This window comes from Moschus berezovskii, chromosome 26 (assembly GCF_049115385.1).
Source record: "Moschus berezovskii isolate FMDL1 chromosome 26, NW_MosBer_1.0, whole genome shotgun sequence".
Taxonomy (NCBI): Eukaryota; Metazoa; Chordata; class Mammalia; order Artiodactyla; family Moschidae; genus Moschus; species Moschus berezovskii.
Window position 1 is genome coordinate 25,669,989 of NC_142485.1, and position 25,636 is coordinate 25,695,624.

The 25,636-nt window shown below is 44.7% G+C and overlaps 1 protein-coding gene and 1 long non-coding RNA gene across 2 annotated transcripts in view; one reads left to right on the plus strand and one right to left on the minus strand.

The window, feature by feature from the left end:
- PDGFRL (platelet derived growth factor receptor like) overlaps window positions 1-25,636 on the plus strand; it is an 82,431-nt gene that overhangs the window by 35,801 nt on the left and 20,994 nt on the right. Inside the window, exon 3 of the mRNA XM_088832526.1 lies at window positions 25,409-25,560. Within this exon, the coding sequence (XP_088688652.1) occupies window positions 25,409-25,560 (152 nt within the window). The remainder of the gene's footprint in view (window positions 1-25,408; window positions 25,561-25,636) is intronic.
- LOC148773758 (uncharacterized) lies at window positions 4,703-16,264 on the minus strand. Its single transcript, XR_016036498.1, has 3 exons — window positions 15,805-16,264; window positions 5,553-5,758; window positions 4,703-4,828 (listed from the first exon to the last, which is right to left on the minus strand). It is a non-coding gene; the product is annotated as an uncharacterized LOC148773758 (long non-coding RNA).

Genomic DNA, 25,636 nt, shown 5'->3' on the forward strand with positions numbered 1-25,636 from the left:
TCCCCATGAGTCAGCTCTTTGCATCAGGTGGCCAAAGGACTGGAGCTTCAGCATCAGTCTTTCCAATGAATATTTAGGACTGATTTCCTTTAGGATGTAATGGTTGGATCTCCCTTGCAGTCCAAGGGACTCTCAAGAGCCTTCTCCAGCACCACAGTTCAAAAGCATCAGTTCTTCAGCGCTCAGCCTTCTTTAATGGTCCAACTCTCATATCCATACATAACTACTGGAAAAACCATAGCTTTGACTCAATGGACCATTGTTGGCAAAGTAGTGTTTCTGCTTTTTAATACGCTGTCTAGGTTTGTCATAGCTTTTATTGCAAGGAGCAAGCGTCTTTTAATTTTATGGCTGCAGTCACAGTCTGCAGTGATTTTGGAGCCTAAGAAAATAAAGTCTTTCACTGTTTCCATTGTTTCCCCATCTATATGCCATGAAATGATGGGATGGGAGGCCATGATCTAATGAGGGATTAGGTGAAATAAGTGTACTCTTTGTGCCTTCACACAAGTTCTGTCATCCTTTCAGGCAATTTAGCGGTCTCACAGTTTCAAGTTCTATGTTAATCAGTAAAGAATTAAATTTTCCAACAAACGAAAAGGGATGGGCATTTGTAAGTATAAACTCACACCAGGATAAGTTCATTGACAGTTCTGAGTCCTTCTGAGTTTGAGGAATGTGCTGAACAGTCTGTATGTCCAGGTGCTGAAGCCGATTCAGACTTGAGTTTCTGACTCAGTCCATCCCAGCCGCTCAGATCTGTGCTCTTCTTTTGAGATCAGAAGCAGCAAAGATATTTTTTGACAATAGTTGCTACCATTTTGCTCTGTTTCCTGATTCCTCGTCCTTACCCTTTCCAGCTCTCCTGCTTTCCATCCATCTTCCCACCTCTCCCTTTCTTAATTAATTCTGTCCCTCCCTTCCAACAAGGATTATTTTTTTTGCATCTGTGGTGTTTAAGGTCCCATGGTAGGCAGACACTGGATGTATGATGGTGGGCAAGATAGACAGCCTCTATACCCGCACAACTTTTAGTCTTCTAAGAAGACTGACTGTTAGAAAAGCAATTTTACTTTTTTTGCATTCAGTCTTTTTTTAATTGAAGTATAGTTGATTTACAATGTTGTATTTATTTCTGCTGTAAGGCAAAGTGATTCAAATATACACACACACACATCCTTTTCTTATATTTTCCATGATGATTTATCACAGGATATTGAATATAGTCCTTTGTACTATTCAGTAAAACCTTGCTGTTTATCCATTCTATACATAATAGTTTGCATCTGCTAATGTCAAATTTATAAAGCAAGTTTAACATACAGCTGTGTGAATGCCTTGCCTGCAGAAGTACAGGATCCAGGAGGAGAAAACTGGGGCTGTGAAGGCTGAGAGTTCACCGGCTAACGAAGGGGATAGAAGAGGAATATCAGAAAGTTCCAGAATGAGGGGCAGCACGAGGCACTTCCTCTAGCTGAGAAAGCGTGCAGCCCCAGGAGCACTGAACAGGGGTGTACGGATGGGGGGACTCTGGCCAGGGAAGGAGAAAGGAGGTGAGCAAAGAGAGAGGAGCTGCCAGGTGAGCTGAGGTCAGACCAGAGAGGGCTCTGTCAGCCGTGCTGAGGAATTTCCAGTGACGTCTAAGGGCAGTTGTGAGCCATTAACTTAAAGCCTTTGTAAAACAGACACACTTAGAAGGCACAGAAGGGTATACAGCTTGAGGTGTGGGCTTTTCCTTCTCATGGCCTCCTAGGAAAAGACAGCATCGCTTCCCAGGCTCAGGCGGACCCATCCTCCCTGCAGGCACCCTGTACCTGTTTTCCACCAACTGGGGTCTAGAGACATACCCTTGGAACTCACATGTATTTGTTATATATATGGGCTTCCCTGGTGGCTCAGATAGTAAAGAATCTGCCTGTGATGCAGGAGACCTGGGTTTGATCCCTGGGTTGGGAAGATCCCCTGGAGGAGGGCATGGCACCCCACTCCAGTATTCTTGCCTGGAGAATCCCATGGACAGAGGAGCCTGGTGGGCTCCAGTCCACAGGGTCACAGAGAGTCAGACTCAACTGAGCAACTAAGCACAGCATAGCATTTATCTATATATATTAAATATATATTTGATTTTTGCTTCCATGTTGTTGATAATGTAAAGAACACTAACAGAAGAATGTCCTGGACTGTGTGATGAAACCTCTGGTTGAACGATCAACCCCATGCATTTCCATTTTCTCTGGAAACATTTCTTCAATCTTGTCAAAACACACTCCCTGAGTTTAGAGCCGGGGAATTCTTGGCACAATACTGAGCCAAGGGAGAAAATAAGAAGCAGCTTAGGATAAGTGACCCAGAGGATGGCTGGGATACCAATCCATGCCGGGTAGGAGCGGGGAGACGCTGGAGATTTAGGCTAGACAGTGAGCAAGGTCACAGCAGTGAAAACAGGCTGACTAGGGCACACATAAAGCAAGCTGAGGCTGCCGTCTGGAAAATCAGGTCCCGGCATCATCTTTCAGGATGTCTCTGGTGTCTGGTCGGATGTTAGCATTTTTCAGTCAAGGACTGTAAGTTTGGAGGAGTGGGTGGAGCACAGGAGATCTCTTTGATGGCTGGTTCCTCTGAAAACAATAAATAGCTTCTGGAGAGAAGGGCAGGCATCTGGGTGTTGGCTTGGCCCGGGCCAGCAGCGGTTTATCCACCCACAGATGACACAAAGGGAGGGTGGGCCGAGGAAGCGGACTGTGGGCTCCAGGCCAGTCTAATCCTGCCCCCGGCAGCCTGGAGGAGTGGTCTGGGGGCATCTCAAAAGAGAAAGATGTTAAGAAGTGTTCAGAAACAGAAGCAGCCCACTGTCGAGACAGAATCTGCACAAGCTTGAGTAAATAAATGTTGTCTTTTTACTCTGGGCCTGCGCTGAGGAGGAGGTCTTTGGTTTTTCCCCTTCAGTTTATTTTGGTTTGATTCTTCTATGTTTGCCAAACAATTTGACATTATATTTGGTAAACACAAAATCTGCCACTTGAACCATTTTTGCATATGCAGTTCCGTGGGAGTGAATACATTCAAATTGTCATGTAGGTGTCGTTCTTAAAAATGTTTTGATTGGAATATAGTTGCTTTACAATGCTGTGTTAGTTCCTACTGTACAGCAAAGTGCATCAGCTATATGTATACATACATCCCCTCTTTTCTGGATTTCCTTCCCAATCCAGGTCACCACCGAGTAGTTTCCTGTGCTGTACAGCAGATTCCCATCAGTTATCTCTTTTACACGCTTACACGAGTCTTTTTTCAATTCAAACTCACGTTCCTTCAGTGCTCGTTTCACTTCATTTTCTGAGAACAGACAAGGTATTATGAGGTTCTGTGAAAATCTTGGTGTCCCCCCTTTGCTTTTGTGCTTGTCTGGAAGCACCCTTTGGGTCCAGATTGCTGTGGAGGGATCGAAAGTCTGTGTTTCAGCCAAGCTCTGATATTTACCTTCAGATGAATTTCTACCCCCAGGAAACCGCTGGGTTCAAAACAAATGACTTATCCTGCCCTAGAGGTAGAGCCCTCTTTTCTCAGACTTGAAGGCTCCAGTGCCAGGCCTGCCAGCATCTCCCCAGAGACGAATCAGAGGGCGTGACGGGATGTGAAACTTCCCCGGGTGTACTCCTTGTTCCAACAGCATTCAGGCTGCAGGAAAACACGGCCTGTGCCATTCAGGGCATGAGTTGGGGGAGGGGAAGAAGTGAGCACTGATAGAACCAGCCTCGATGTTGTCAGGATAGAATGAGGTCACACAAGTGAAGCAGGGGCCATCTCAGTAAGGAGGAACTATTTTTATTCCCAAGACTGTACCCGAAGGAGGTAGATCATAAGAAAACAGCCAGGTTTTCAGGAAACTTGTTTTTAAAAATTGTTTCAGGCATGTGTTTCCATCCCATACACCCTTGACACCCATGATGACGTGGAGTTGGTACTCAGGCCCAGACTCACTGTCTCGTGGTACTGCAGCTGTCCTCAGCCTCCTGTCATCATGGTGGAGAAACGGGTTGAAGTACATTATTCAGTTTGAGAAGGTGGGAAATGTTTTCTGATCTTACCCTAATCTTTTTCTTTTTCTTGGACCGGGGCTTGTGGCATGCAAGATCTAATTTCCCTGACCAGGGATTGAACCTGTGTCCCCTGGATTGGGAGTGTGGGGTCTTAGCCACTCGATTGCCAGGGAAGTCTCCGATCTTATTTTAAGAGCACTAAAACATTTCATTTCTTGAGCATTCTGGTTAAGACCAGGTTTGATTTTCCCAGATATGCTGCACAACATTAAAATAGAGTAAGATGATGAAAACATCAATGCATCAAACCAAAAACACTGCAGGAATGCCATAAACTATATTTGATGGTAATTCTTCAGTTCAGTCACTCAGTCATGTCCAACTCTTTGTGACCCCATGGACTGCAGCACGCCAGTCCTCCCTGTCCATCACCAACTCCCGGAGTTTACTCAAATTCATGTGCATTGAGTCAGTGATGCCATGCAACCACCTCATCCTCTGTCGTCCCCTTCTCCTTCCGCCTTCAGTCTTTCCCAGCATCAGGGTCTTGTCAAATGAGTCAGTTCTTCGCCTCAAGTGGCCGAAGTATTGGAGTTTCAGCTTCAACATCAGTCCTTCCAATGAACACCCAGGACTGATTTCCTTTAGGATGGACTGGTTGGATCTCCTTGCAGTCCAAGGGACTCTCAAGAGTCTTCTCCAACATCACAGTTCCAAAGCATTAATTCTTTAGTGCTCAGCTTTCTTTATAGTCCCACTCTCACATCCATACATGGTAATTCTGGAAACTTGCAAAAAGGAACATTGTTTACAGTATAACATGAAGGGATTGCATGTATTTTACGAGTGAAACTCTGCCTTAAAAAATGCGTACAGATGGGACTGAGGTCTGAGGTTTAATGTGCAAAAATGAAAATGAGTGTTGCTGTAGCATGCTCATTTCCACCAAGTATTTAAATAGGCGAAATGTAAATAAAACCATTTTGGAAGGTGTGTCAGAGGAGGGAGCAAGAAAAGAGGATTAAAGTGTAAGATACAAAATGGGAAACTTGATGTCCCCTAATATGTAGCTGTAGAGAACGGCACATTCTAATGGGGTGGGGAGGGAAGCAAAACTATGATGTCAGAGTTTTGCCTCCAGTTTCTGGGCTTGGCTCTCTTGACAGTGATAACCACCTACCTGGGCAGGTGCGAGGTCACTGCCCTTGGGAATCTGCCCTGAACATGGGGTGTGGACTCCTACCCAACATTTCCAACCTGTTCACTCTGCCCTGGGGCCTCAGGATCCTGACAGGTCCCTTTGTTTGGTTACCGATCAGATTCTCTGTTCAGACTTTGCCCCAGATTCTGCCTTTCAGAGCACGTGCTGTTTACAGCCTGAAGCCCTGCTCGCAACCCCACCCACTGCTTAGCACTCAGGTTCCACCTGGGGCCCCACCTGCCCCGAAGGGAGATCACCCTGGGCGAGCCCCCTCTTCCCTGTAACAACCCTGCTCCTCCTTAGGAACTTACCTTTGTCACCAGGACGAGGCAGGGATGTTGAATCCTGGGTGCCAACCAAAGCTGATACAGAGAACATGCTCTCGTGCATTCTGTTTAGGGAGGTGGCTCACGGGCTGGCTTGTGATGCGGCATCAGCTGGGGGGGGGGCATCGTGGAGGGAGAGGCAGAGGGCAGGAACTGTGCATCCGAAAGCAGAAGGGGGAACTGCAGGAAGCCTGGGATTGACAGGTGAAATTATTGTCGGCCTAATTTATACAGGAAGACTGTCCACCGTGTCAGAAAGGTGGGTGTGAAGGAAAACCAGATGTGGCCCTGCCCACCAGCGGCTTATGATCTAGCGGAATGAAGACATGCACACCACATACAGTTACAGCTTGTGGTCAGCTGTGAGCGTTGGAGAGGAGGGGTTGCCCACGGTGGGGAGAAGGCAGCTGGCAGCACAGGCTGGAGAGGCAGGCTGAGTCACTGCATGATCAGTTACCTGACTACAGGCCAGGCCTTGGCCATAAGGTGGGGAGATGCTGAAAGAAGAGCCAGGAGCAGAGTAGAGACCTCCCGGAGGGACTGTGCCATACGGCCAGCTTGGGGACCACTGATTTGACGTGGACCCTCCATTTTATGAGGGATTAGCTTAGATGATCGCCCCCCCCTCCCAGAGGCTAAGGGGCTTTCTCAAATTTGCAAAGCTTTTAGTGAAAATAGATTAGTTCCCAACACCCCTCTAGTCTCTGCACCCCCCAAAACCCGTCTCTTTCTTAAGTTTCTGATGTTTGCTCAGAAGATAAGCCACCCAAGTGGCCCTAGCATGAGTGGGCGCCTTGAACATGCTGACAGCGTGGGAGATTGGGTGTACCTCTCTGGGCCATGAGTCCACAGTGCCAGGTACGAATGGGGCCTCTGCATTCACTATTATGACTTGGCCACAACACACTCATTGTGGCTGAGTGCCATCCCATTAGTAAGCCACAGCTTGTTTTCCTGAACGGGCTGGTGGAGGCTTGCTCCATTGTCTTCCATCACTCCTCCTCCCCCTGCCTGTTCTTCCCTGAAGACGTGGCCCTGAGCATTCAGCTCAGCAGGGCTGGGAGATGGTTTTACCCTGGGCCCCCCACCCCTACCCCAAAGAAGTGCCGATGAGCTTATTCTCCACAGTGAAGTTAGAATGGCCAGAGATGGAATCATGGGAGCTATTAACATAAATAACCCCTACACATCAGAATCATACGGTGGCCACGTTTAAAAGATGACCTTATCAAAATTACACGACAGCAGCGATTCACTTGCTATTTCTGTTTCTCTATATGGCGAGTGCACATTGGCTACATTCTCTCTTGCCATCCCCCACACTGTGCTTTGAGTCACTCCCTTGCTCAGGATTTGGTTATGTATTCGAAGCAATAGACACATGCTTCCTTTCAGGGCGCAGTGGAAAGTATGGTGGATGCTTTTCCAGGACTTCCCAGGGTTTCCATTCCATCCACCCAGCGGATCTCTAAAGTCCCTGCTGGTTCCAAAATGACCCTTGGAACTTGTACTTAATTCACGTTGTATGACATGGAGGCCAAGGAGTTAGAACCCTCAGGCAAGTTACTCAGCTCAGTTTCACTGGATGAATTCTATTCTGCACCGTCACCTGTAACTGCAGCCTGCCTCACATAATTCCATGTAGAAGGTGGTGGGTGACGCAGACAAGCGTGAGACATGTTCCTGCCTCCTGCCTCGGAAGGGATCATTTCACTAGAGAAATGGGAAGTTGAAAAGGTCACATACTACAAAGTAGCACATATGTGTGTGTGTATCTACACGCATGCGTGCTCAGTTGCTTGGTTGTGTCCAACTCTTCTATGAAAACCCCATGGACTATATCCTGCCAGCTTCCTCCGTCCAGGAGATTTTTCAGGGAAGAATACTGCAGTCAGTTGCCATTTCCTTCTCCAGGGGATCTACCTGACCCTGGGATCGAACCTGTGGCTCCTGCATTGCAGGTGGATTCCTTACCACTGAGCCACAGGGGAAGCCCACCATGTGTCTACATATACACACATATAGTGATAAAGGCATCAGGTGCTGAGCGTGAGAGGAAGTTTAGATCAGGGTGTACTGCTGCTGCTGCTGCTAAGTCGCTTCAGTCGTGTCCGACTCTGTGCGACCCCATAGACAGCAGCCCACCAGGCTCCGCCATCCCTGGGATTCTCCAGGCAAGAACACTGGAGTAGGATGCCATTTCCTTCTCCAATGCATGAAAGTGAAAAGTGAAAGTGAAGTCGCTCAGTCGTGTCCGATTCTTAGCGACCCCATGGACTGCAGCCCACCAGGCTCCTCCATCCATGGGTGTACTAGGGCACCCCAATAACCCCTAACATGTGTTGAGCACTTATTCTGTGCCAGCATCCTTGCAGGACCATGTACATTTATTAACTAACTTAATTCTCATAATTAAATTCTTACCTAGGAGGTAAGAACTGTTATTACCTCCCTGTCTCAGATGAGGAAACCGAGCACGTAAAATTAAGTCACTTATCATGGTCACAGAGTCAGTTAGTGGCAGAGGCAGAATTGAACCAAGAAAATCTGACTGCGTGCATGTTCTTAACCGCCCGTTTACAAATACCACCAACCATGAAAGGTCTTCCTAAGAATAGAGCAGGAAAGAATAACCCGGTTTAGGTCAGTCGGAAAAAGAAGAGACGCTTTCACAGGCAAAGAGGTGGCTGGAGGGCTGGGGTGGAAACAAGCTGATGTGCCTGGGGTGGTGAAGACGGGGTGGGTGGAGAGGATGGTCCCTGATGGAGGGGTTGGGAGAAGGCGCCGTGGGTTCCAAGATGGTGGCATTCGCTTCTGTGCACACTGGGAGCTGCTCATGCTATAAAGTTGGGCGGTCCTTGGCAAAGTACTTTTTAAGTTTGTTTATTTTCTACGCCGAATCTTAGTTGTGGCATGTGGGATCTACTTTCCTGACCAGGGATTGAACCCCAGGTCCCCTGCCTTGGGTGTTTAGAGTCTTAGCCGCTGGACCACCAGGGAAGTCCCAGGAAAGTACTTTTGATGGTTTTTAATAGAGTATCTGAAACACTCTTCTAGAAGGATTGATTTATACAACTGGAAGACTCCCCAGTACAGAGTTGACAGTATATCTTGGGATTTTCAATGACCTCTTCCTTTTTTTTTTTTTTTCATTGATCCACAGGGCTTCTAACTTTCTAAATTAAATGAGCATTTATTATTTTGTCATGAGAAAAACCGAGAAAAAGAAGATGAGTTAAACTACTTAAAAAAACTGCAGAATGGATCCTTTCTAAAAGTGTACTCAGGCATGGGTTGGGGTTTGTACTTTAAAAGTCTGGAGATAAGTTTTATATTGTGTTGCCATATATATATAATTTTATTTATTCATTTTTGGCTCTGTGGTGCACTGGTTTGCATTGCGGTGGCTTCTCTTGTTGTTGGGTATGGGCTCTAATGCACAGGCTCAACAATTGTGGCACACGGGCTTGGCTGCTCCATGGCATGTGAGGTCTTCCTGGGCCAGGGACTGAACCTGCGTCTCCTGCATTGGCAGGTGGATTCTTTACCACTGAGCCACCAGGGAAGCCCCGCGTTACCTTTTAAGCATGTGGCTATGCACGAGATGGCTGGATGGCATCACCGACTCGATGGACATGAGTTTGAGTGAACTCCGGGAGTTGGTGATGGATAGGGAGGCCTGGCGTGCTGTGATTCATGGGGTCACAAAGAGTCGGACACGACTGAGCGACTGAACTATGCACGTTATTCTAGGCGGTCTGATGGGGTTTTCTGTGTGGTCCATCTCAGGCATGTCAGGCCTTGTTTGGGCTTCTGGTAAAAGGGGTTATCTGTGCTTTGTTTTCTGCGGGCAGGAGGGGAGCTTTTCCTTTGTAAAGAAGCTAGATGGCTTGGCAAGTGAGACCAAAAGAACTGAGACGCCACTAGCAGACTGGGAGAGGTGGGGATGAGAAGAGAGAGGGAACATTCCAGTACAGCGGTCAGAGTGGAGTCAGTGTCCAGGATAGGACACTGGAGAAAGAGAGAGGCTGGCAGGGCTGGAGGGATGTCACATATGTGTGCTCCTGTGAAAGAGTTGGAAAATGCTGACTATGACTTCTTCTTAATTATTTGTTTTAAAAGTATATTTTAAAATTTTATTTATTCTTTGGCTATGCCATGCAGCATTCTGGATCATGGTTCCCTAAGCAGGGATTGAAACTGCGCCCCCCCAAACCCACTCCACCCCACTGCAGAGGTTTAGAGAAGTCTCTGACTTCCTAATAAATAGTACAGAAAAATCTGACATAAGTCAATGTAGTAGAAAAGACCCAAGTCACATTGTACATCCCTTCACACAAACCACTCTTGGGATCAAAATATTGTAGTTATATTGGAAGGATTTTGCATAGATCCTTGTTCAGTTCAGTTCAGTTCTGTCACTCAGTGGTGTCCGACTCTTTGCGACCCCATGGACTACAGCATGCCAGGCTTCCCTGTCCATCACCAACTCCCAGAGTCTACTCAAACTCATGTCCATAGAGTTGGTGATGCCATCCAACCATCCCATCCTCTGTCGTCCCCTTCTGCTCCTGCCTTCAATCTTTCCCAGCATCAGGGTCTTTTCCAATGAGTCAGTTCTTCATATCAGGTGGCCAAAGTATTGGAGTTTCAGCTTCAGCATCAGTCCTTCCAATGAATATTCAGGACTGATTTAGTTTAGGATGGACAGGTTGGATCTCCTTGCAGTCCAAGAACTCTCAAGAGTCTTTTCCAACACCACAGTTCAAAAGCATCAATTCTTCATTCCTCAGCTTTCTTTATAGTCCAACTCTCACATCCATACATGACTACTGGAAAAACCATAGCTGTGACTAGACGGACCTTTATTGGAAAAGTAATGTCTCTGCTTTTTAATATGCTGTCATGTTAAATAGTTGGTCATAACTTTTCTTCCAAGGAGCAAGCGTCTTTTAATTTCATGGCTTGGATAGATGCTTGAATAGTATTCAAACATGGAGAAAGAGAGACAGAAGATTGCTTAATTTCTGATATTGGAACGAGAGTCACTTTGAAGTTCCTCAGTTTGCATATTTGGCTCTGTACTTGTTTCTCATCCATATTTATTTTCATCTTTTTAAAGTCACAAACTGTTGAGCTTTGATATATCTTTCACAGGATTTGTCCTCTGTCGATATGGCTCCATTCCCAGCATATGGTGGAGCAATTCTTTCCTGACACCTTCTTAAAAGGAGTCTTAGAGTAAACACAGGCCTGTGCACACACTTGAAGTACTTGAAGCAAATACTCACTAATCTTTATCTCCCTTGATGGCTTGCACTGTTCTTTGTATGTGGTAAAGCTAAATAATTCATGAACATGAAATGCATGTTGCATAGCAAGGATATTAGATGAGACGTTTTCACCTTCTTCCCTTACCTTTCTGTTTTATGCAATGAAATCATTACAGAGTCTGCAAGGCAGAATGTCTGGGATCATACAGCTAGGTGGCCCTGGGAAAATTATTTAAACTGACCTTCAACTACTTCTCCTGCAGCTCCAACACTGACTTGGAAAAGTTGCCTAACCTCAGTTTGCTCAGTTATGGGTATAATAATAGCACCTTGAGACTTCCCTGGGGGTCCAGTGGCTGGGACTCCATGTTCCTAATCTAGGGGGCCTGGGTTCGATCCTTGGTCAGGGAACTAGACCCCACGTGCTGCAACTAAGAGTTCGCATGCTGCAACTAAAGATCCTGTGTGCTGCCCTGATGTAGCCAAATAAGTAAATATCTTAACCAAAATAATAATAATAGTAGTGCCTACTCTCAGGATTGTTATGAGGATGAAATCAGTCCAGATGTGCAAAGGGCTTAAAACAGTACTTGCCACATGTTAAGTACCACTTAGATCTTAATTATGAGTAGTAGTTTCATCATCACCATCTTATGGGATTGAGAAAGAGCAATGTGTACCTTGGGTGCTCTCAGTTGTAATTGTAATGATTGGTTGCTTTGTTACCTTTGATTCCTTCAGTCACTTGCTGAATGGCTAGTTGTACATTTGAATAGAAAATGAAGTATTATGAATAATAATGAGATAATTTAATCAAATCTTCTGAGTTTGGGGTTTTTTTTGGGGAGGAGGGGAGTGGAGTGTGGGTGTCTGACCATTTTAACAAGATTTACAGGCTCATTAGGGGCATCATTTCTCAGTCAAAATTCCTTCCATTCATTCACTTTGGTAGGATGGAAATCTGTGCCCTTTTCATTTATAAACGTTCATGACCTGGGGCTTCCCTGGTGGCCCTGTGATTAAGACTTCGCCTTCTAATACAGGGGGTGAGGGTTCCATTCTTGGTCAGAGAGTTAAGTTCCCACATGTCTGGAGCCAAAAAAAAAAGCATAAAACAGAAGCAATACTGTAAGAAATTCAATAAAGACTTTAAAAATGGTACGCACACACACACAAATCAGTGACCTAAGTCTATAATGACACTGGATTAGAAACTCTGTCGCTTAGAGTTGGGAGACTTTGAATCAAGTACTCTTGTAAGTTTCAGTGTTTTCCTCTGGTAAAGGGAAAAATTGGGGCCTCCTTCTCAATGTGCTTGTGAAACCAACCCAACATAATAACAGTGTTGAAGATGTGATGAGCGCTGACTCTGTGCCAGGTTCTAAGTCTTTTTTTTTATATGTATAATTGTTTTATAAAAATGAGATCAAATTATATATGGTTTTCTGCATTTTATTTTTAAAAAAGATTTTTATTATTATTATTTTAAACACCAAAAACATTTTATATTGGGGTATAGCCAATTAACAATGTTGTGATAGTTTCCGATGAACTGTGAAGGGACTTAGTCATTCATATACATGTATCCATTCTCCCCCAAATTCCCCTCCCATCCCAGCTGCCACGGAATACTGAGTTGGGTTCCATATGCTGTACAGTAGGTCCCTGTTGGTTATCCATTTGAAACATTCTGCTCCAAGTCTTGAACTTACTTGAAGAGCTTAGTATGATGCCCAGCCCTCTGTAAGCATGAGGTATGGTTGTTCTTGTTACTCAGAGTCTGAAAAGGTGGATGTAGCCAGATTGGAAGGCGTAAGCTTGAGCTAAGGCATCCGAAGGTCATGGTGGAGGTGGGATTCGACTGCTATCAGTGTGGCTCCAGAGTCCACGATTGCACGCCTTGTGTGACTGCCGCCTGTCACTGCAGTCCTCTGTCCACCTGTGTTCCAGCCCAACTCTCTTTGTTATGCACCCAACTTGCCCTTTGTCTCCTTTCGGGGATCACCTCCCCGGGGAATACACACCCTCTGTTTGGTACATGTGGGCTTCCCAGGTGGTGCTAGTGGTAAAGAACCTGCCTGCCAGTGCAGAAGACGTAAGAGACGTGGGTTCTATCCTGGGTTGGGAAGATCCCCTGGAGGAGGCATGGCAACCCACTCCAGTATTCTTCCCTGGAGAATCCCATGGACAGAGGAGCCTGATGGGCTGCAGTCCATGGGGTTGCAAAGAGCTGGACACAACTGAAGTGATTTAGCACACACACACAAGACTCTGTCAGTCTTGAAGCCTGTCCTGCTCACCTTCCTGGGAATCCCCAGGGCACTTTGCACAGGGGAGCTTGACAGCAGGGAACTCTTCAGACATCACTGTGTCCCTGCCTCTCCACTCCCAAGTCTCCCACTTGATATACACTCCTTGAGTATTTATGACCAATGAACTGATAATCTTGGAACCCAGGGCTCACCTCTCACGCCTGTCTTCTAGAATCTGGGGGAAGGACAGGAGCGTGGAGGACCCCACGTTTGTCACCTGGTCACTGCCCCAGGTGAGATGCACATTGGCCCTGACTTTGGCCCTGTCAGCCTCCTCCTCTGTGTCATCCCGTGACACGGTCCCCTCCAGAAGAGACTGGGGTGGGTGGCTACATACACATAGCTTCCAGCATTCTCCCAAACAGGGTCTGTATATGTAAAGCCAGGGGAGCCCATTGGAAGACACACACACACATATACACACGTACACATACAGTCCTAACTTTTGGACACTCTTTGAAACCTGGCGTGGTCCATCAGAGTTCACCGTGTGTCAAGTCTGAAAGGCCTGTGCTTAGTCGCTCAGTCAATGTCAGACTCTTTGTAACCCCATGTAGCCTGCCAGGTTCCTCTGTCCATGGAATTTTCCAGGTAAAAATACTGGAGTTGGTTGTCATGCTCTCCTCCAGGGGATCTTCCCATCCCAGGGATCGAACCCAGGTCTCCCATATTGCAGGCAGATTCTTTACTATCAGAACTACCAGGGAAGCCCCTGAAAGTCCTGGTTCAGAATAAAAAGATCTGGGGTGTGCCTATGTGCTGGGATATTCAGAGCTGCTCCAATTAATGTAAATTTTGTTTAACTATATACATTTTCGGGGGCATGTAATTTGTTGCGGCACCTTTTTTTTAACCTAATTATTTTTTAAATTAAGCTTTATAGTTGCTTCTGTTGTTGTTGGTCAGTCACTAAGTCATGTCCGACTCTTTGTGACCCCATGGACTGCAGCACGCCAGCCTTCCCTGTCCTTCACCATCTCCCAAAGTTTTCTCAAACTCACGTCCATTGAGCCAATGATGCCATCCAACCATTTCACTCTCTGTACCTTCCTTCTCCTTTTGCCCTCAGTCTTTCCCAGGATCAGAGTGTTTTCCTATGAGTCGGCTCTTTGTGGCCAAAGTATTGGAGCTTCAGCATCAATCCTTCCAAAGAATATTCAGGATTGATTCCTTTAGGATTGACTGGTTTGATCTCTTTGCTGTCCAAGAAACTCTCAAGAGTCTTCTCCAGCACCATAATTCAAAAATATTGATTCTTTCGTGCTCAGCCTTCTTTATTGCCCAAATCTTATCTGTTTCAGTCGCTCAGTCGTGTCCAACTCTTCGTGACCCCATGAATCACAGCACGCCAGGCCTCCCTGTCCATCACCAACTCCCGGAGTTCACTCAAACTCATGTCCATCGAGTTGGTGATGCTTACCTCTGTACATGACTACTAGAAAAACCATAGCCATGACTATACAGATCTTTGTCAGCAAAGTGATATCTCTGTTTTTAAATAGGCTGTCTAGGTTCATCATAGCTTTTCCTCCTAGGAGCAAGTGTCTTAATTTCTTGGCTGCAGTCACTGTCTGCAGTGATTTTGGAGCCCAAGAAAATAAAATCTATCATGGCTTCCACTTTTCCCCCTTCTGTTTGCCATGAAGTGAGGGGACCAGATGCCATGATGTTCGATTTTTGAATGCTGAGGCTTCCAACTTAAGGTGGTCTGGACTGAGTTAAAAAGCAAACCTACTATGAAGGAGTTCACCACGTGTGCTTTTCCGTGTTCATCCATGTCACACTTTAAACTGATAGACATTGTCATTAGGCCTCTGCTGAAGTATATATATGCACAGACACAATGGAATACCACTGAAGCATTAAAAAAAGAATGAAAATTTTCATTTGCAGCAACCTGGATCGCTTTGGAAGGTATTATGCTAAGTGAAATAAATCAAAGAAAAAGACTATAATATCACTGATATGTGGAATCCAAAAATTGTAGTAAACTAGTGACTTTAACAAAAAAGCAGACTGACAGATACGAAAAACAAACTAGTGGTTATCAGTGGGCAGAGGGAAGGGGGAGAAGTAATATAGGACTAGGGGAATAAGAGATGCAAACTATTAGGTATAAAATAAGCCATAAGGATATGTTATACAACATGGGGAATACAATCACTATTTTATGATAGTCAATACTTATATATTTTATACAGTTATGATGTTTAAATATTGTGAATCCCAATCTTCCAGTTCATCCAGGCCTCCTTCCCCTTCTGGGTAACTGGAAGTTTGTCCTTTCCTTGTGTGACTCTTTCTGTAGAGCCAGTGTTTTATAATAACTATAACTGGAGTATAACCTTTAAAAATTGTGAGTCACTATACTGTAATCCTGTAACTTATATAATCTTACACAGCTATACTTCAATTAAAAATTTTAAAGGAGTGTTTAAATTTTATCTTTATTTTGGTCTTTCACTCGACATATATAAACTGCTTTGATCATAAAAAATTTGCTTAAATTGTTTCATTTATTTAAATTATAAAGAAATTCATCAAGGGACATCCAAAGAAGGTCATCAAAGGAAGACCCTCGTCAGACAACAGGAGTCAAGTTAACAGTAATGGCCAAGCACATGCTCAGGTTCTAATTCTAAAAGTACAGACCTGCTCCTGCAGTTGAGTTTTGTATTTCTCTGCTTCTTCTATGTAGATGTTCTGAAGCTTTTCACATTCCCCGGTGTAAAATTCTTTAAGCCGATTCTCTAGCTCTGTTAGATCAGTCTGGTGCTGCTGGTTTAGCTTCTGGACAAATCCTTCATAAGTTATTTGCAGCTCATTCCTGGCTTTTTCTAACTTCTCACAGGTGGTTGAAACAGTGACTGACAAGAGATGGAAAAAGCAAAGGGAAGATGACACTCAGCCTGCTAACTGGCCTACATCCATAACATTCACACACGGCTGTGGTGACTCGGAAAGCACAACACAGGGCTCTCAGTGCTCAGTTCTCTCGGGACCAGATTCTCAGCCATAACAGTGCAGAAGTGAAGGGTAAAAGGGAAGGAGAGGAAATGGTCTCTGGCAGCAAAAGGCCAACTGTCTATTAAGCAGTAGGAGAAGTCCTTAGGCAGAGCCAGGTGAAGAGCACCCTTACACGTGGTGACCAATCAGTGCAGGGGCCTCAAGGAGAAGAGGCTCTGATTGGCTGAGGTGTCTAAGGCAGGTCACCTCTAGGAACACCTCAGAAGGAACAGGGAAGGTTAGAGACCAGAAAGAAGAAACAGACTTTAAGCTTGTACATGATTGGAGCCAATTTAGGCTCATTACTCCAAAAATACAGTAAGAAAAATAAAAGATTATATGGAACACAAATCACCAGAACATAAAAACTTTAGGAAAAACACATTGAAAAGCTACACTACAATGTGAATAAATTGAAAGGTTAACATTTTAAAAAGGCAAAGTAATTTGATACACGTAATTTAAAATCAGACCATCCTAACCTTTCACTACCACTACCCAGAACAGAATTATTAACAGTACCTTGCAGAACTTGCACATGAATAAATACCCACACACGCTATAATAAATCCTGAAAGAAATGGGAGAAAACACCTGCAAATGAAGCAACTAATAAGGGATTAATCTCCAAAATACACAAACAGCTCATGCAGTTCAATATCAAATGAACCCAATCAAAACATAGGCAGAAGAGTCAAATAGACATTTCTCCAAAGAAAACATACAGATGGCCAACAAACACATGAAAGATGCTCAACATCACTAATTATTCAATTCAGTTCAGTTCAGTTGCTCAGTCGTGTCCGACTCTTTGTGACCTCATGGACTGCAGCACGCCAGGCCTCCCTGTCCATCATCAACTCCTGGAGCTGACTCAAACTCATGTCCATTGAGTGGGTGATGCCATCCAACCATCTCATTCTCTGTCCTCCCCTTCTTCTCCTGCCCTCGATCTTTCCCATCATCATGGTCTTTTCAAATGAGTCAGCTCTTCACATCAGGTGGCCAAAGGATTAGAGCTTCAGCTTCAGTATCCATTTTTCCGGTGAATATTAAGAGATGATTCTTTTAGGATGACTGATTTGACTTCCTTGCTGTCCAAGGGACTCTCAAGAGTCTTCTGCAGCACCACAGTTTGAAAGCATCAGTTCTTCGGCATTCAGCCTTATGATCCAACTCTCACGTCTATACATGACTACTGAAAAAACCATAGCTTTGACTATAGGACCTTTGTTGGCAAAGTGATACCTCTGCTTTTTAGTACAATGTCTAGGTTCATCATAGGTTTTCTTCCAAGGACCAAATGTCTTTTAATTTTGTGGCTGCAGTCACTGTCTGCAGTGATTTTGGAGCCCAAGAAAATAAAATCAGCCATTGCTTCCACTTTTTCCCCATTTATTTGCCATGAAGTGATGGGACCAGATGCCATAATCTTAGGTTTTTAAATACTGAGTTTTAAGTCAGCCTTTTCACTCTCCTCTTTCATCCTCATCAAGAGGCTCTTCAGTTCCTCTTTGCTTTCTGCCATTAGAGTGATACCACCTGCATATCTGAGGCTGTGGATATTTCTCCCCACAGTCTTGATTCCCCCTGTGATTCATCCAGCTCAGCATTTTGCATATGTACTCTGCATAGAAGTTAAATGAGCAAGGTGAAGATATACAGCCTTGATGTACTCCTTTCCAAATTTGTAACCAGTCCATTGTTCCATGTCTGGTTCTAACTGTTGCTTACTGACTGCATACAGGTTTCTCAGGAGGCAGGTAAAGTGGTCTGGTATTCCATATCTTTAAGATTTTCCACAGTTTTTTGTGATCCACACAGTCAAAGGCTTTAGCATAGTCAATGAAGCAGGAGATGTTTCTCTGGAATTACCTTGCTTTTTCCATGATCTAATGGATGTTGGCAATTTGATCTCTGGTTCCTCTGCCTTTTCTAAATCCAGCTTGTATGTCTTGAAATTCTCAGTTCACATATTGTTGAAGTCTAGCTTGAAGGATTTTGCGCAGTACCTTGCTAGTATGTGAAATGAGCACATTTGTAGGGAGTTTGAGCATTCTTTGGCATTGCCTTTCTTTGGGATTGGAATGCAAACTGACCTTTTCCCATCCTGTGGCTTTACAATGTTGTTATTTTCTTCTGTACATCAAAGTGAATCAGCTCTCCACATACATATAGCCCCTCTTTTTTGGATTTCCTTCCCATTGAGGTCATCACAGTGTTATCCCGTCATCACAGTGTTATCCCACCCCTCTGTCTCTACAGTTTGTCTCTATCTCTGTACATAAGATCATCTGTACCATTTTTCTAGGTTCCACATATATGTGTTAATACATGATATTAGCCTGTCTTTTTCTGACTTACGTCACATTGTGTGGTAGTCTGTAACTCCATCCACATCTCTGCAAATGGCACATTTTTGTTCCTTTTGATGCCTCAGTAATCTTCCATTGTGTATATGTACCATGTTTTATTTATCCATTCGTATGGACACTTAGGTTGCTTCCATGTCCTGGTTATTGGAAATAGTGCTGCAATAAACATTGAGGTGCATGCATCTTTTCGAACTGTGTTTTTCCAGGCATATGCCCAGGAGTGTAGTTGTTGTGTCATGTGGTAGCTCTGTTTTTAGTTTTTTAAGGAATCTCTTTACTGTTCTCCATAGTGGCTGTATCAATTTGCTTTCCCACCAACAGTATAGGAGGCTTCCTTTATCTCCACATCCTTTCCAGCATTTATTGTTTGTGGATTTTTTTTTATGGTGTACATCCTTCTTTGTATTTGATTCTTTTTTTATGCTCTGGTCATGGCATAGGGGGGAATTATGTGAGCCAGCAAATGTCCCGGGAAAGTTCTCAAGTCCTGCAGAAAGGAAACAACAAGGCTGACTCTTGCAGAGTTTTGCTACCCTGTTCGCACTCTGGTGTCCAGCTCCCTTCTTTTTGCTGTCAGCTTGTCATCTGTCAGAGAAATCCTACTCTTGCTTTCTCTAAAGATGCAAGGGGAGACATCCATCACCATTAGATCATGCCTGAGAGGTTGGAGTTGCCCTGAAACTACATCAATTGTCGTCTTCTCCCGCTCTGCCTTGACCTCAGTACATCTGTCCATCTTCCTTCCAGGCCCATTAATTAAGCAGCTGGGCCTTTATATCCTGACCGACTTTTTCTAATTATTTTACTATATTTTACCATTAATTGGTCTTTTTTCTATTAAATGGTAGTTTTAGTGATACAGAATTCTATCATTTTCTGTTGACCAATCATGATATGATGGGATTAAGTGAATAATAGTTACATAATCATAATAGTAAAAGATGTTTATCAGTTTTCACAGTCAATAGCTAGACAAAAAATAAAAGATAATTACATTTGCAAGCAATAATGGAAAGGATTAAACCAACAATATAAAATAATTACATAGAATTCTGGGGTTAAGTAGAATGACACGGTAAGTGGAAGTGCATCCATGCACATAGTCTCATCTGCTCAGCCAGTCTGTCTTTTGTTCAGCTGGTACATTTAATTCATTTACAGTTAAAGTAATTATTGATATGTATGGTCCTATTAGTGGCTTCCCTGGTGGCTCAGTCAGTAAAGGTGGGCTCCTCCATGGGGTCACAAAGTTTTGGACATGACTGAATGACTTTCACTTTCATGATCCTATTACCATTTTCTTAAAGGTTTTGGGTTTATTTTGTGTAGGTCTTTTCCTTCTTATGTTTCCTGCCTAGAGAAGTTCCTTTAGCACTTGTTGTAAAGCTGATTTGGTGGTGGTGAATTCTCTTTACTTTTGCTTGTCTGGAAAGCTTTTGATTTCTCCATCAGATCTGAATGAGAGTCTTGCTGGGTATTCTTGGTTGTAGAGTCTTCCCTTTCATCTCTTTGTGGATTTTTTGATGATGACAATTCTGACCTGTGTGGGATGATCTTCATTGTAGTTTTGATTTGCATTTCTCTAATAATTAGTGATGTTGAGTATCTTTTTGTGTGTTTCTTGGCCATCTCTATGAGCTCTCTGAAGAAATGTCTGTTCACTTCTTCTACACATTTTTTTGAGTGGGTTATTTATTTTTTTATATTGAGTGGCATGAGCTGTTTGTATATTTTGGAGATTAATCCCTGCTTCATTTGCAAATATTTCCTCCCATTCTGAAGGTTGTCTTTTTATGGTTTCCTTTGCTGTGCAAAATCTTTTACATTAGGTCCCATTTATTTTTATTTTCAATACTCTAGAAGGTGGGTCAAAAAAAGATCTTGTTGTGATTTATGTCAAAGAATGTTTTGCCTGTGTTTTTCTCGAAGAGTTTTATAGTGTCTGGCTTTACATTTAGGTCTTTAATCCATTTTAGTTATTTTTGTGTATGGTATCAGGCCTTTTTATTTTTTTAGTTCTACCAGTTTATTGCTACCAACCCATTTCCCTCCACCCTCCTCATGCGTGCATACTAAGTCGTGTAACCCCACGAACTGCAGCCTGTCAGGCTCTTCTGTCCATGGACTTTTCCAGGCAAGAATACTGGAGTTTGTTGCCATTTCCTTCTCCATAGGAGGGTGTTCTCATTTCATTCTTTTACATGTAGCTGTCCAATTTTCCCAGCACCATTTATTGAAGAGGCTGTGTTTTCTCTATTGGGTATCCTTGCCTCCTTTGTCATAAATTAGGTGACCATAGGGCAGCACCTCTTTTTTATTTCAGAGTGATTTTTTTTTAATTTTTAAAAAAAATTTATTGAAGTATAATTGATTTATGATCTTGTGTTAATTTCTTCGGTACAGCAGAGTGACTCAGTTATACATGTATATTCTTTTTCATATTCTTTTCCATTATGGTTTATTACAGGATATTGACTATAGTTCTCTGAGTTCTATAGCAGGACCTTGTTGTTTATCCATCCTGTGTGTAATAGTTTGTATCTGCTGCTGCTGCTAAGTCGCTTCAGTCGTGTCCGACTCTGTGCGACCCCATAGATGGCAGCCCACCAGGCTCTGCCATCCCAGGGCAACCTCCAACTCCCAGTGCTTCCCTCCCTTACCCCAGCCCCCACACCCTTGGCAACCACATCTGTTCTGTATGTCTGTGAGTCTGTTTTGTCACAGCACCTTTTTTTAAAAAAAAAAAAAGTTCCATTCAAACTTCACATCTTGTACTTCTTCCATTTTGGGGGGGGTTGTGAAGTTACAGGAGGAGGGGAGGGCCTGTGACTGAAGCCTCGTTGGAGTGGGCTTTTTGGGACTCAGTGCAGACTCTGCCCCCTGAGGTCGGTCACATCCTAACCTCTTGGATGTCCTGCCACATGGACTGTGTGATCCCATTAGTAAAAATGGACATTCTAAACCCAGGCATTTAAACTGTAATCCTGCTGAATAATTTGTTTCCTGTTTTATATTGTTGACACAGAAGAGGGGGTGGAAAAATCCAGAAATGTTTTCCTGTGCATTTCCTTCCTTCCACCCCCAGTCCTGCTAAAGATACAGCACGGTGCTGGTGTTAGTCCCAAGTGCTGCATTTTTATGTGCCCAGGTTCTTTCCTGGTAGAAATGGCGTCTTATAATTTCTATCACTACTGTACCAGTACCTGCTGGGTGCACAGAAAGTGCTCAGTACACTTATTGATCTCTTACTGACTTTGTACCCCAGGTGACAGCTCTGTGGGGAATGTTGTTGTTCAGTCACTGTTGTGCTCGACTCTTTGTGACCCCGTGAACTGCAGCACACCAGGCTTCCTTGTCCTTCACCATCTCCTGGAGTTTGCTCAAACTCATCTCCATCGAGTTGGTGATGCCATTCAACCATCTCATCCTCTGTCATCCCCTTCTCCTCCTGCCCTCAATCTTTCCCAGCATCAGGTGGCTTTTCCAGTGAGTCGGCTCTTCTCATCAGGTGGCCAAAGTATTGGTGCTGTGGCCTGATACTATGGTTCACCTGGGGACTTTCACTTCCGTTTTGTCTCCAGCTTTTCCTCTTTTATCTGCTGAAGTCAAACTCCATCCCACAATTGAAATTACTCTTCTGGTTGCCAAAGATTTTCATTCTGCCAGATGAAGTGTGTGTGTGTGCGCGCGTCTGTGTGTGTGCACGTACGTGTATGTGTGTGTGGAGGGGGGAGGACATGAATCAGAATGAAAAGCATCTGATGAGTTTAACCATCAATTTCTTGGCTGTTTCTCCTTGATGATCCCCTTTCCTGATTCTCCTTTCATTTCTGATTCTCCTTCTCCCCTCTTTCCACCTCTTCTTTTCCTGCTGGTCCCCTGGTTTGTATCTACAGTTTGTCCTCAGCCTTCCCTTTCCTGACCACACTTTTCCTCGCTGAGTTCACCCATTCCTTTAGTTCCTGCTCACAGCCCCTGTAGATGGTTCCCCCCATAAATAAATCTAGAGTTCTTTTACGCCTCTGTGCCTGGCCTGGATTTCCACAACATCCACACTTACCTGACCCACATACTACCATAAATTCAGAATCTCCAACAGTCAATGTATTACTTGCTCACCCCCATCTCCTTTCTCTTCTCAGCTATGCCAGTTTAGTTAAAACCTCATTCTTTCCATCATATGGAAATACAAACCGAGAGGTCTTTATCCGTGTGTCTTTCTTCCATCTTGTATACCCAGTCTGTCATGAATCTTCCCCAAGAAAACAAGTGTTGTTTTCACATCTGTTCCACTGCTGACACCCAGCCTGGCCCCAGCACTGGCTGTTCATCCCAGTAAGAGCCTCTCCCTCCTCCTCCCTCCCCTCCCTCCTCCCCCCTCCTCTTCTTCCTCCCCCTCCTCCTCCCTCCTCTCTGTGGCCTGTTCTCCCCACTTGCTAGGAGTGGCTGAGGGTGGTCCCCACTCCCTGCTGAGCACAGTGTATACCCCTCTCAGTGTTCTCAACCACGTGCCCTGTGACTGCCACCCCCTCCCTCCATCTCCTTCTGTGATTAGTGGATTAAATCCCCAAGTCATCAAGTGCCTGCTACCCACCACGCACCAGGGACACGCAGTGATATGCACAGAGCAGGTCCCTCCCGGCAAGTTCAGCCTTCAGCCCCCTGCTGGCCCCCCACCGCACCGCACAGCACCGCACCAGCCTGTCCCACCTCCTCCTCTAACTGCCTTCGACCTTCCCACCCACAGTGAGGAATCCCTTCTCAGAATTCCTACTGCTTTTGCTGTGGGCATCACTTTAGCTACTGTCTGATCTCTTCATGACTACTAGTTTTAGCTCCTTAGCTGGGTTGTAATATCCTCGAGGGCCACTTTTATTTGTGTTGGGTGTGCATATCTGTCGTTGTAGTATTCACAGTGACTACCACTAATCTGCCCGTGTATGTAATTAAGATACAATTAGGACAGCACAACGAACCAGGCATGGCAGCAAGTGCTTTAGATGCATTTATCATCTAATGAGTGGGTACGGGGCACACACTTAATTGATTTAAGGAAGACAGACTTGTTCAGCTGTTCTCTAGCTGTGGGTCTCAGGAAAGTCTCCTCATTCACAAGATTGGGAACTGGACTCCTGCTTTTAAGGTTCTTTCCAGTTTCAACACTGCTGTGCAACTTCATTTCAGTCTCCTCGTTTCCAGAGAATTTTTGCTTTGTGCTGTGCACAGATTTGTTGCTCAGAGAATATAAAGCAAATAGGGCAGGGCGGTATCCCTGCCCTCAAAGTTGTCCCCATCCACTGTAGTAACAGGAAGCCAGAGGTACTGTGTGGGTGAGGGCGAGGGAGCCGGTTACGTCACTGGGAGAAAGCAGGGCGATTCCTGAGTTGGTTCTAATTAGAAGCTTCCTGAAGGAGGAGAGATTTCCGTTCAGTTGAAAGGAGGCAGTTGACTGGCGCAGTGGGAGTACAGAGGCACCTCCTGGCAGAACTGGTGGGCTGAGGAGCTATTCCGCAGAGGCCAGAACAGGCTGTGTTGAAGATCAACCAGCTAAGCGTGGTGCTGTGTGCTAAATTTAAAGTGGTGACCGAACCACCGATGTGACTGCCACCTAAAACGGAAGAATCTCGACTGTGTCAGAAAAGCATGTGGATCCCAGCGGGGTGAGACATGTGGGTATTGGAGATTCATCCTCAGTTGGGACCATTTATTTTGGAATCCTCACAGGCTGAGGCCATAGAGGGTAGGCAGAGGAGGGGGCCCAACCCAAGGATGATACATCTGGGTTCCTAACGTAATATAATACAGGGAATTATAACAATCAGCTAATCCCAGAGATAATAATAATAAATATTTCTTTCTGTCCTCGTTTCAACAAGGACTTGAAGAGGTTGGCAAGTATATTCACATGCAACACAATAAAAATACAAGAGATAAAAAAATGAGGAAATAAAATTAGAAATAATAGTGTGAGGCCAGAGGAAAAGTGCCCCAAAGCTCTAAATACTTGACCAAAGGTGCGTACATGATTGGGGCTCCACATCTTAGCAGCCAATGCATTTTTTCCTTGTGGTTCAGTTGCTAAGTTGTGTTCAACTCTTTGAGACCCCATGGACTGCAACACGCCAGGCTTCTCTGTCTTCACTATCTCCCAGAATTTGCTCAAACTCATGTCCATTGAATTGGTGATGCCATCTAACCATCTCATCCTCTGTCGTCCCCTTCTCCTCCTGCCCTCAATCTTCCCCGGCATTAGGGGCTTTTCCAGTGAGTTGGCTCTTCGCATCAGGTAGCCAAAGTATTGCAGCTTCAGCATCAATCCTTCCAATGAATATTCAGGGTTGATTTCCTTTAGGATGGACTGGTTTGATCTCCTTAAGGGGCAGTTCTTATCTGAAATATAGTAATTCAGCATCTCAAAGATTCCAAGCTTGTGTTCAGAGACTTATTCTTACCGATTAAAGAGGTTTTGAATCCTGGATAACACTGTGTGCTTTCATTCATTTTGACTGCTGTTAAATAAACTCATTAGAAACCAAAGCTGAAGGCAAAATGCCCACCCAAGTCTTTGTGGCTAAATGTGTGCGGCTGCATTGCAACACACCAGTGATGTTACTTAAGGAAACCCCAGTTCTGGGGTCGAAGAGAATGTCTTCTCTTGAGAAAATGTCATTGTTATTGATGTCAAATGTTATTGTCTTAGCCTGTTTCTAAGAAAGGCTTTCCCCTCTGCCTTCTCACCTACCCCCAACACACTCCCCTCCCCGAAGACCCTTTTATTCATCAGTGCTATCTGGGAAGGGCCCTCTGCCCGGAGCCGCGGGGCTTCATGTGTGAGGGCGATGGTGCAGAGAGAGATGGGTTGCTCTCATTGACAGTGTGAAGCAGCATGAGCGCTACGGCCAGCTGACCCTGGTCAACTCCACCGCGGCCGACACGGGTGAGTTCAGCTGCTGGGGACAGCTCTGCACCGGCTATGTCTGCAGGAGGGACGAGGCCAAGACGGGCTCCACCTACATCTTCTTCACAGGTAAGAGGTTGGCTGCATTGGCAGAACTCTCCAGACTTAGGCACTTGCCCATACTGAAGTTTCCCTCTGTCTGCCG